At 40.0% G+C, this 12,553-nt stretch overlaps 1 protein-coding gene across 3 annotated transcripts in view; it reads left to right on the top strand.

Moving 5' to 3' along the window:
• ZMYM2 (zinc finger MYM-type containing 2) overlaps positions 1 to 12,553 on the top strand; it is a 134,470-nt gene that overhangs the window by 58,145 nt on the left and 63,772 nt on the right. For all 3 annotated transcript variants that reach the window (XM_073613468.1, XM_073613469.1, XM_073613467.1), the window contains exons 6-7: positions 8,183 to 8,387; positions 9,738 to 9,853. In XM_073613468.1, coding sequence (XP_073469569.1) covers positions 8,183 to 8,387; positions 9,738 to 9,853 — 321 coding nt within the window. The remainder of the gene's footprint in view (positions 1 to 8,182; positions 8,388 to 9,737; positions 9,854 to 12,553) is intronic.

Here is a 12,553-nt window from a genome sequence, read left to right as displayed (position 1 = left end):
GCTGCTAGTTTTAGCGGCGCTTTACCGTCATTTTAGCGGCGCTATTCGGCTGCTAGCAGGGCGCTTATAACCCAGCTAGCGGCCGAGGAAGGAGTTAAATGCGCCCCTGAATTGCCGCTGCTGAAACGCTTTGCAGGCGCTTCGGCAGCGGTGCGCATTCATTTCAATGGGCAGGAGTGGTGGAGCAGCGGTATACACCGCTCCAAAGAAGATGCTGCTTGCAGGACTTTTTTTTTTTTTTTTTTTTTTTTTTTTTTTTAACATCCTGCCAGCATATCACCTCAGTTTGAAAGCAATTTACAGGCGCTATTTTTTAGCCCAAAAGTGCCTGAAAAACGCCCCAGTGTGAAAGAGGGTCTAACTGTTAGATTTTATGAGATGAAGGAAAAAAAAAATCGCCCTAATATATCGGCATCATATATCGGCCATCGGCCACCGCGATTTCTAAATATCGGCATTGGCCAGAGAAAAACCCATATCAGTCGACCCCTACTTAGAACCCCCAAACATAATAAATATATATATATATATATATATATATATATATATATATATATATATATATATATATATATATATATATATATATATATATATATATATATATATATATAAAATATTTTTTTAGCAGATATAGAGAATAAAATGGAGATTGTTGCAATATTTTATATCACACGGTATTTGTGCAGTGGTGTTTTAAACCCAAATTTTTGTGAAAAGGGACACTTTCATGAATTTAAGAAAAAATCTAAACTGTAAAGTTACCCCAATTTTCTTGTATAATGTGAAAGATGATGTTACGCCAGGTAAATGGATACCAAACATGTCATGCTTTATAATTGCACGCACTCGTGGAATGTCGACAAACTACGGTACCTAAGAATTTCCATAGGTGACGCTTTAAATTTTTTTTGCGGTTACCAGGTTAGAGTTACAGAGGAGGTCTAGTGCTAGAATTATTGCTCTCACTCTGACCATCGCGGCAATACCTCACGTGTGATTTGAACACCGTTTACATATGTATGCGTTTTCTTTGCTGTGTGGGGACGGGGGCACTTTAAAAAAAAATTATTTTTTTATAAATTGTGTTTAAAAAAAAAAATTTTTGATGACTTTTATTGCTGTCACAAGGAATGTAAACATCCCTTGTGACAGTAATAGGTGGTGACAGGTACTCTTTATGGAGGGATCGGGGGTCTAAAAGACCCCCCAATCCCTCCTTTGCACTTCAAAGTATTCAGATCGCCGAAAACGGCGATTCTGAATACTGTGTATTTTTTTTAAAACCCGCTCCATTGGCAGGCGAGTAAACGGGAAGTGACGTCATGACGTCGCTTCCGCGTTTACAATTAGAAGGGAGGAACGAAGCCATCCACGGCTTCGTTCCAGCCCGCCCCCAGCCGCTGGAGGCAGCCAATTGGTCATCGGGCCTCGCGGGAGCAGTGGGAGGGGGGGGCGTCTCCTCTTGCTCCTCCGGTATAACAGCCAAGTGGCTTTTTTATACTTGGATAGCCGATCGCCCGCTGTAAACAACGGTACCGGGATGATGCCTGCAGCTGGCGTTGAATATTTCTTCAGTTTAGGCCAATGTTTTCTTCTACATATTTTTGGCTACAAAAAAAAAATCAATACGTGTATATTGATTGGTTTACGCAAAAGTTATAGCATCTACAAAATAGGGGATACATTTATGTCAATTTTATTAATTTTTTTTTACTAGTAATGGCGGTGATCAGCAATTTTTTTTTTTTTTTTTTGCAGGACTGCGACATTGCAGCGGACACTTTTGACACCTTTTTGGGACCATTGACATTTATACAGCGATCCAAGCTAAAAATAGCCACTGATTACTGTATAAGACCCCTTTCACACTGGAGCCGTCTTTCAGGCACTTTAGCACTAATATTAGTGTCCATAAAGCGCCTGAAAAAAGCCTCCTCTGCAATTCCAGTGTGAAAGCCCGAGTGCTTTCACACTGGGGTGCTGCACTGGCAGGATGTCAAAAAAAGTCCTGCAAGCAGCTTCTTTGAGGTGCTTTAGGAGCTTTGTGCGCTGGCAGTGTGAAAAGGGCTCTAAATGTCACTGGCAGGGAAGGGGTTAACACTAGGGGGTGATCAAGCGGTTAAGTGTTTCCTAGGGAGGTGCTTTCTAACTGTGGGGCGAGATGGACTGACTGGGAGTAGATAGAGAGCGCACAGCAGATCTCTCTCTACTTCCCTGACAGAATGTCTGTTTACTTGACAGATCCCCGTTCGGGCTCTCTGAGATCTCCGGTCGCCGGCGGACATGACGGCCACATGCATCGGCCTCACACCGCATGTGCCCCCTATAGCTCTTAAAGCGACCGACGTACACCTACGGTGATTCGCAAAAGTACCTAGAAAAAAAAAGATCAATCTAAAACAAACATTATTTATGAAAACCACTGTTAATTCCCCGTAAAAAGAATAGAAATGTAATATTTAATGTAAATCCATTTTATTTTAGAAATCTTTCCAGTTTTTTTTCTGAAATATAAAGTAGGGCAGTCGTCTTGAGTTTAGTTGGCATGAACGTTTTCCACATCTTATGTGCTGCTTGTTCACGTTTTCGTTATTTGTATTTTAAATACAGTCTTAAATTTCTTGTGTTGTGTGTTTTTTTTTTTTTTTGATTCAACCTAAGCAGATTGATGGTTTCTCTAAGATGCAGTAAAGTGCAGTTATTGCGCAGCACTGCTTAGAAGGTATTACAACCTTTACACGTAACCAGCAGTTATGGCGGCACCAATTTAATATACATCAATGCTAGTATTTTAACTTGTTTATTCCTTGATATATTCCTTATTCCTTGATATAATTTACGTTATACTAATCACATTTACATATTTTAAAAAAATTGAGATTAATTCCCTTTAACTTGGAAAATGTAGCTTCCTCAAAATAAACATTTCAAGTCAAAATACTGAAATTAACTGACGTTAGGTAAGCTTTAATGACTTATAGTTGTGGTTTGTAGAGCTGCACAGGGAATCCTACCTTTTTTTGTTTTAAAAGAGCAATTAAATTTTGATTATAAATATCAAGTAACTGTTTTACAGCTCCCTTTTAAATCTTTAATGAGCATCAAATGTGTATTTTTTTTTTTTTCATGCATTAATACGGTGTGGGCAGAGTCAAAGATGATTGACACTACCTTTTTTGTTCAGATGGCATATTTAATACTGTTATACTAAAACTGAGCTTTTTTTGTGAGAGTAATCAGCATACTGTATCCCACCCCATAGTGTTTAGCCATAGGCGTATGTGGGAGGGAGGGAAGTGTCATTTACCGCTGTGTATATTTGACACTATAGTCATGTGGGCCGCACAGATAAGAAAAAGGAGGAAATTTAAGTGGTTGTAATAGCAGAAGGTTTTTTTATCCTAATGCATTAAGATAAAAACCCTTCTAATGCCTATCTGAGCCTCATCTAGATCCAGCGATGTAGGAGTGTCTCGGCTGCCCGGGTCTCCCCTCATTGGCTGGGACAGCAGCATGGTACCATTGGCACCTGCTGCTGTCAGTCAGCCAATGAGGAGAGAAAGGGGGCGGGGGTGGGTCACTGCTCCGTGTTTAATACAGGGAGCTGTGGCTTGGCTCGGGTGTCCCCATAACAAGTTGCTTGCTGTGGGGTCACTCGACAGGAGGGAGGGGCCAGGAGCACCAAAAAGGAACCCAAGAAGTGTAGGATTTGGGCTGCTCTGTGCAAAACTGTTACACAGAGCAGGTAAGTAAAACATGTTTGTTTTTAACTATAAAAAAAAAAAAAAAAAAGACTCTAGTACCATTTTGGAGCTGAGAAGGGGACTGAATTATGAGCATGCTCAGTAGAGGACACCAACTGGTCTACACAATCTCAGCTTGCAGTGGGGACACAGATAATGAGAGGGACAGCTGAAGGCAGGATCAATCGGATATATTTCACGCTACACAAAACAAATGCTTTAGTGGCTTTGTGACTATACACACTCTGTAGCATGTAATGAGTTTTTTATGATTCGGGTTTAATGCTATAATAAAATATCATTTGTATCCTATTGAGTAATAAGCTTACCATAGATTCTAGGTGACCTTATAACTGTACTAAAGATTCAATATCAAAAGGGTATGTGAACACTGACTATGGGCTTATTTCCTCCCCTTTGGTCTGTTAAGTGTACCACTGAAAGAGTGTTGTTTTTTTTTTTTTTTTGGTTTGTTTTGTTTTTTTAAATTTGCCTCTTGATCCTGCCGGAAATCTTGTGCTGCCTGTTGTCAGTTAAATGATTCCATATATCTCTGAACTGTGAAGAAAACCTCCCCCTGCAGTGTTATGGAGATGAGTGGGAGATGGTCTGTAGTCTTGTTCTAGGGTGACAAGGCTGCTCCTCCATAAATACAACAGTCAGATAGTGTGGTCACCCCAGTACAGGAAGTATTACTGGTAGACACTCCAGGTGAAAAAGGACATAAAGCCTACAAAAGAAAACTATTGCAGCCACAACATCTAATGACCTGCAATATATTACATTTAAGTTTGGTTTATATACACTTTAAAGTATACCAGTTATGATCGAAAATGCAGGTTGCCATGGCTGTCCTCCTTAAAAATGATAGTTGCTGGCTCCAGTATTTCCCAAATTATTGACTTGCAGACCTGTACAGAAATCCAGTGTGAAATGTTGTGCAGGAGCTTCCAGTAATAAAGACCAGTCACTGCTGCTCTCTGGTTGTGCAGGGTGACTGGACTTTCCTCTGTCATCCTTGTAGTTTCTGCAGGCAGCCTGTAGTGGGTGGGGCCTGCTGGGCCTGTCCCACAAATCTGCTTGTTGCACAGGCTATGTGCAGCAGAATGAGGTCACTGCTTCTTTTCCAAAGGTATTATCTGGCTTTGTGAAGGCATTTTATCCTTTTGATTATTAAAGCACACTTTTTAAATAATTTTTGTGCCCAGAACTCAGCATTAAAACAGGTTCTGGTTACCTTGCTTGGTTTTGAAGCCATTGAAACAGCATGACAAGCCAAGTTATTTTTTAGCAATTGTATACATACAACTGTTCTTGAAAATTTTCTGAACTTAAGGCAGATATAAACATCAAATGAATGCAGCTCTTTAGTCATACACTATTAATTTATTTTAAGTAGTGTACGTACCTGAATTTGACCTGGCGTCGGCTAGGGTTGCACCGATTACCGTTTTTCTTTTACCTGCGAGTACTGACACTTAAGTGTTCGGCCGTACTGATACCTTTGCGGTGCAATTTGATCTCATACATGGGCTCAAATCGCACTGCAAAAAAATCACTTGCTATTTGAAAAGGGGTGCGATTCCTATGTGAATTGCATGCGGTTTTCCAAACCGCTCTTGTGTAAACCCAGGCTGAAGTCACTATGACAAGCCTGGGTTCACACAGGAGCAGTGCTGGAAACCGCATGTGATTCCAACAGGAATCGCACCGCATTCCTGTTCAAATCACTTATGATTCTTTGCAGTGCAATTTGAGCCCATTCATTTTATATGGAGTCAAATCAAACCGCAAAGGTATTGGGTTTTAGGTTTCGGAGCATTTGCACCGTATTGATGCATCCCTTTTGTCAGCTTCTTGCAGAGCTCAGACCGAGAGGGAGAAATAGCACAAGCAGCCAATCAGTTGTGCTGCGGTGCCGGGAGAATGCTAATAGGAGGAAAGAGCATTGTGATGACATTAACACCCCCCCCCCCATCCATTTCTGTCCCAATTACTAGTACTGCTCAGGGAGCAAGAGCACTTTTGATTAGGGCAGTGGTATGGGAGGGGAGGGGGTGAAAGAACCTTTTTAAAGTGATTGGTAAAGTTTTTTTTTTGTTTGTTTTTTTACTTAAAAATAACAAACTTTTATACTTGACCTGTGTAATGGTTTTGCACAGAGCAGCCCAGATCCTCCTCTTCTTGGGTCCCTCTTCGGCTCTTCTGGCACCTCCCTCCTGTTAAGTGCCCCCACAGCAAGCAGCTTCCTATGGGGCACCCGAGTCAAGTCACAGCTTCCTGTATGCATTCAGACACCCCCTTTCTCTTCTCATTGGCTGACTGACTTTGACAGAAGCGGGAGCCAAATGGGGGGGGGGGGTCCTGGGCAGCCGAGACAATCCACCAACATCTCTGGATCTCGGGTAAGTATTAGGGGAGCTGCTGCACACTGGTCACATGTTAACACGGAGATGCCGGTAATCTGCTCTCCTTGCCTCACACTGACAGAGTGTGAGGAGAGGAGAGTCGATCAGCGGCATCTCCTCACAGGGAAGTAGGAATGTTATCAGGGCACTGATTACTATAAAGAAATATAGTATCACAATACAGTGCTCAGCATTGCCAGCATACAGTGCCCACAAGTGCCACCAATCAGTGCCCATTAGCCATGCCAGTCAGTGTTTGCAATCAGTGCTGCCCATCAGTGTCTATATGTACCGCCTATCAGTGCCCGCCACTGCCCCATTAGTGCCCATAAGTGCGGCATATTAGTGCCTCCTCATCAGTGCCCATAAGTGCCACCTCATCAATGCCCACCAGTTCAGCCTATCAGTGTCCATCGGTGCCGCCTCATCAGCGTACATTCAGTAAAAATTACTTAGTTACAGAATTTACTGACAGAAAAAAAGTAAAAATGTTTTTTTTTTTTTCAAAATTTTTGGTCTTTATTTTTTACAAAAAAAAAAAACCCAGCAGTGATTAAGCACCACCAAAAGAAAGCTCGATAAAACATTTGTTTGGGTACAGTGTAGCACGACCGCGCAATTGTTATTCAATGTGCGACAGCGCTGAAAGCTGAAAAATGGCTTGGGGATGAAGGGGGTGTTAGTGCCTGGTAGGCAAGTGGTTAAAAATTTGGGCCACTGGTCTGTGTGTGAGAGCTGCGGTCTGGCTCTATTTGATGGCAGCATTACAAAAATAACATTCAATTGGGATTTGAGTAAACTGCCAAAATATGTGTATTTTATTGCACATACATTAGCATTGTAAATTTATATTAGTAAGCAGCCACTTTGTGTTTTTTTTAATGCTAAAACTATACCCATTGGTAAAAAATAGAGATGCAGCCGAAAATTGTGTATTTGGCATTTTGCCGATAGAGAAAAAGGTGCTGAAAACGCACGCGATTTTAGGCTTTACTGTGCTTTATGGTGGGTTTTTCATAGGTCATGTGACTCAAAACCTGCAGCAAAACCGCAACACGTGTGCGTTATTGATGTAGTGTTGCGTTTTTTTTTTCAATGCATTTCAAAGAGGTGCGTTTCTGATTTTTTTTTTTTTTTTTTTTTTTTTTTTTTTTTCTGACCAAAAATGCAGCAAGCCGGATTTTTAACCTCACAATGGAAGCGCAACAGACCATTGTGAAGACATACATAAAATTTAAAGTGATGCATTCTCCTTGCGCTAGAGGTGTTGATAATGGCGGACAATAAACTCATTCATTTAAATTCAGATTTATTAAAAAGTCGTATATAATACAATTTATGTATAAAAAACGTGTGTGTGTGTGTATGTGTGTGTATATATATATATATATTTTTTTTTTTTTTTTCAAAACTGTCCTTTTCAGTTCAGCCAAGTACATCCTGCATTTTCGGTTTGGGCACCAAAATTTCCATTCAGTGCACCTCTAGCAAAAAAATGAAATAAAACCTTATCCAGTCATCGGTTTAATTTGTCAGGCCAGCCTAAACCTCTCAGAAGTGTCTCATATGTACAAACCTATGGTAAGGTGGTCAGCAGTCGGGTCGTTTTTTTTTTTTTTTTTTTTTTTTTTTTTTTTTTTGTGCAAGTTCCGTAGTAGAAATTGTTTATAAGGGGAAGAAAGAAAGGATTGGTTATCCATAGAAGTAAATTTCCTAGTTTGTGTATTAAATTCCAACTTGACAGCCTTTTTCTTTTTGTTTCATGGGATACAGAAGGTGATAGATATTTTTTTTCGTGGGGATGTCTCTTGAACTCTGCTGTGAAGTAGTTTATTGCATTAAATACCAAGACCTCTGATCGGCAGCAGTTAGGACCAGATTAATTTTCATAAATCTGCCCCATTAAGTAACTACATAACCTGTCTGAAATCATTGCTTTAGTTTAAGTACATTACATGTTTCTAATTTACAGTAGAGTATTAATTCTTTAATCATTTTTACTGGTCTGTTTTTATGTTTTTTTTTTAGAAACATGGAAAGCTAACCAGCTGCACAGGATGCAAAGCTCAATGTAGAATTTTTGACATGACTCAGTGCATTGGAATAAATGGACATATGGAGCCATATTGTTCAACAACGTGCATGAACAATCACAAGGCACGATTTGCAAAGCCTCCACCACCACCACCTCCCCCTCCTGCACCTCCAGTTCAGACTCTCCTTCCCATTCCAAGTAAGTGTATGACTTTTGTCCTGTGGGATATATGGGCACGGTTTTCCCTACCAGTTGAAATTTCTTACTATTTGTGGGTGGTTTACATTTGTAGTAAAAAGCCCATTTGTACTTCAGTCTACCAAGTATCTCACTGTAGTCTACAAGTATTCTGATACAGTTTCACCAGTAGGTTAAGAATAACTAAAGGCAAAACTTTTAGTTTTGGACAGAGAGAAGATGGATTAGAACCCCTGTCAGTTTTAATTGCTGTCTGTGCCCTGTTAAAGAGATCCACTCTACTTTATTTGTCCTGTTTACCATTATAAGTGAAAGTAAAAGAAAATCCCAAATTTTGGGTCTATATCAGAACACTTATGGGGGGTGGGTAATCTTCCGATGGGGACACTAGTTCAGAAGACCTGGGATGCCCCAAGGGATTTCCTTGACAGAGATCTTCTCTCACTTCCTGTTTGGCAATGGGTCAGAAAGTGAGGGGAACTCTCCCCAATGGAACACAGATGGCAAAAAATAAACTGACAGGGGTCAAAATCCTCCCTTACTCTAAATCTAAAATGCCTATAGTTCTACTTTAGCGCGGTAGTAAAAACCGCAGCAAAAATAAAAAAATTTGGCCCCAGGCAGTTTTAAGTCCTAATGTGCTAGTATGTACCACATAGTAGCACATTATGACACTTACCTGAAAACAAAGCCTACCAGCAGTGCACTGTCACCACTGTAGGCCCTTCCATCTTCACCAGGTCTTCCATCCAGGTTCGCGGGCTTCAACAGTATGAATGGCCGAGCCACAAGTCACTGTTTACTGCACAGGGTTCTAAAGGAACGGCACGATTATGCTGTTCAGAGTGCATTCACCGGAGATGTCACTGGCTTCTTCTAAAGTAAATATTTATTCTACTATATTATAGGCTTGCCTATAGGTGAAATTTTAATATGAAAACTTTAATATGAAAATCAAAGCTACTATTTCTGGTAAAATTTGCAAGCTTACCTAGAAAAGGGAGACTTTTTTTTTTTTTTTTTTTTTGCGTTTAACCAATATATTTTAATCAGCAAAACCAATAGCAGCTAGTCCAAAAAGGTCTTTCATTTTGCTAATGTTTAAAAATAATATAGCGTATAACCTTTTTCCTTTCTCTGTTTTTCCATAATTTCATGTTTTACTTGCAGACTTGTAAATTTCCTTCTAGTAGGTGGATTGTATATTCTGTGATCAAATGAATTTATAGTAATTAATCTTTGTATAACTAAATTGGCTGGCTGCTGATGTAAATACAGAATAAAAATCTTCTACATTTGAACCTTAACGTGAGAAATGTTAATAGCCTTTAATTTTCTTTCGCTCTCCAGCTCCGGGAATAATTTGTCATTTTTGTAAAAGGAACTCCTTACCTCAGTATCAAGCCACAATGCCTGATGGAAAACTCTACAATTTTTGTAGCTCTGAATGTGTAGCCAAGTTTCAGGTTTGTCCTTAAATATTGTTATACACACTACCAGCTGTTAAGGAGGTCATCCATTTTGTGTACAAGTATACTTTGTAGCCATTCTAGAAAATATGTCTGTCCTCGGATAACAAGGGAAACAAGTATCCAAGCCAGTGTGTGCACACAATTTTCGCAGCTGCTATCTAAGGATTGCTAGACAGCATGAGTGTCCCGAGAGAGGGAGCAACAAAGAGCTAATGGCTTCAATGCATAGGTACTGTTTTCGATCTTAAATGGAATGGCATGGATCACTTTAATGATTGATGCATTTGGTTACATTAGTCCACATGCCCTTTCTTTGAGACTGTTCTCCAATTCATTTATGTCTGCTCTCTCAAATTTATCCACTTCCAGAACTTGCTCTTTCATGAATGGGCACAGCTTTGGCAGTCTAATTGTTTTTGGCAACAAATCCAGTTTACATTTGGCCCTTTTTTTTCATTTCTTGAAGTGACACTGTCACAAGGGAAGTGTGGAGGCTTCTATTGCTGGTATCGTTAGGAAAATGCTCGCTGTGTCTGACCTCATGTGGACCTGAACTCAAAAAGTGAAGATTTGTTATATTATATGGAATGTCTAGAAGTGTTAATTGTGTGTGTATAAGTCATACCCAGAAGGAATCTACTGTTTATCTCTAACTCCTCCTAAACACAACAGCACACTTCCTGTGCCTAGGCACACCTATAATTACAGATTAATATCTGCAGTGTTGTACCCTTTGAGACACTCAGAGAAAGGTTTAAACAACCCTGGCACTTTAAGGGTGCTTATATTATAGGGTAGATAGGCATGTACCACTTATCCATAAAGAAGATTTTTATTACAATTTGATACAAATTACACAACATTGTTAAAAAAATCTCAGTATGCACATCCAATAGTGGGCAGACAGTAGAAAAAATACCACTCAACATGTTTTGCTCATTTGGAGCTTCCTCAGGAGTTTTGGTATAGATTATGGTGTACTAAAAATAAGAGGAACATGGAAGAGATATCATATTACATAATACAATTTAACTTACAATTAAGAATATATAACTATATATGTGGATAACATGTCATACATAACTGTAACCAGCTAAAGAAATCAGCAAAATAAACAACATTCAGAAAATCAATCCATCACGATTAGTCTTACCAGGCTGCCAAAGATTGAATGAATTATATTTGGTAAGGGAGTATTGCCGATGAATAACATCAGAAATACAAGACATCAGTTAGGTCTCTCACATGGATACCAGGGACCCCCATTGAAGTGTGCGAGTGATCAATCGCCTTTCACTTGGGAGCCCTAGAGGTGTTAGTCCCATGGACGGTCATGCTGTGGGTAATATATTTTGAATGTGCCATCTTTTAATTAATCAATACCTTTATTGCTACTCATTTATTTAGACATTTCCCCCTTTCTAAGATGGCACTGCTGGCCTTTATCTTGACAAATGACTTGCTCGGCCTATTCCACTCTGCCTAGATACACCAGCAGTGCCTCTCCTCCTTGGAGTACTGTGAGTAAGCTTGGTCATTCTTGGACAGAAAGTGTTACTTGCTGGATCACCAGGTGAAAATAAAGGTAAAAGAAAGTTCAAAAGAATGAAGATCAATGCAGCTACTGCATCTAAGGATTAGTGAGCTGCATTTTTTTTTTACGTTTTTGATCTTGGTTTTAGATGCACTCTTAAAGAGGAGTTCCAGACGCTTTTTGTGTTTTTTAAAAGTCAGCAGCTAAAAAGTATAGCTGCTGACTTTTAATAAACACACACTCACCTGTCCCACCATCCAGCTGCCCGAAGTCCTTTCCCCGGCATCAGTAGTGTGGGCACCCAGCTGTGACAGCTTGCAGCTTCACACCTGGGTGCGCACTGCACGTGCGTGAGTCGCGCTGTGGCTCCTGAATGGCAATCTTCTGGGACCTGTGACGTGTCCCAGAAGATTGCAGGGAGGGAGGGGATAACTTCCGCTCGAGTCACATAGGCGGGCCGAGCGGATGTGGGAGCTGGGTACCTGTCAAAACAAGGTACCAGCTCCCCCTGGGTACAGGGGGTCAGGAGTCCTTAAAGTGGAAGTTCCACTTTTGGGTGGAACTCCACTTTAAGTACTTTTGAGTCACAAACCTAGAACAGGCATGCTATAAATGAGCAACAGAAAGTGTCAGAATTCCTAATTTCTATGCAGATTCCAGGCTAGAATTAAACCCAAAACTTTAGGATGAAAGCGAGGGAACTAGCATTTTCAAATAAACGTGTTCCAATTGTGTTTGAACTCTTTAGCTGCAATACGCAGACACACCTGTGGGGTGTGCTGTTGTGGGTGAAATGTAAGAATGTCAGAAAACATGTTCATTTTCTTTTGTTACATACTTGAACACTGACTGCCTTTTAAATTGTGTACTGTGCAAGACAAAAAAAAAAAAAATACTATTTTCTGATTAAAAAAAAAAAAAAAAGAATGTCAGAAAACATTCTGACAGTATGACAGAATTTTATTTAAGGATTTTGATCCTTGTATCTCTTGAGCAGTATTTCTTCACTCTAATGATCAAATGTGTATGATTTGGGGAAGGCCTTCAATAGAAAACAGTTGGTAATTACTAGAATTAGAAATTAGTTCAACGTCATATCACTAAAATACTTAGAATTTCCCCCTTTTCCCTGAAACATTCCTCAGCCACAGCGATCCTTG

The sequence above is a fragment of the Aquarana catesbeiana genome, linkage group LG02 (assembly GCF_042186555.1).
Source record: "Aquarana catesbeiana isolate 2022-GZ linkage group LG02, ASM4218655v1, whole genome shotgun sequence".
Classification (NCBI taxonomy): Eukaryota; Metazoa; Chordata; class Amphibia; order Anura; family Ranidae; genus Aquarana; species Aquarana catesbeiana.
This window is presented reverse-complemented; position numbering and strand designations above follow the sequence as displayed.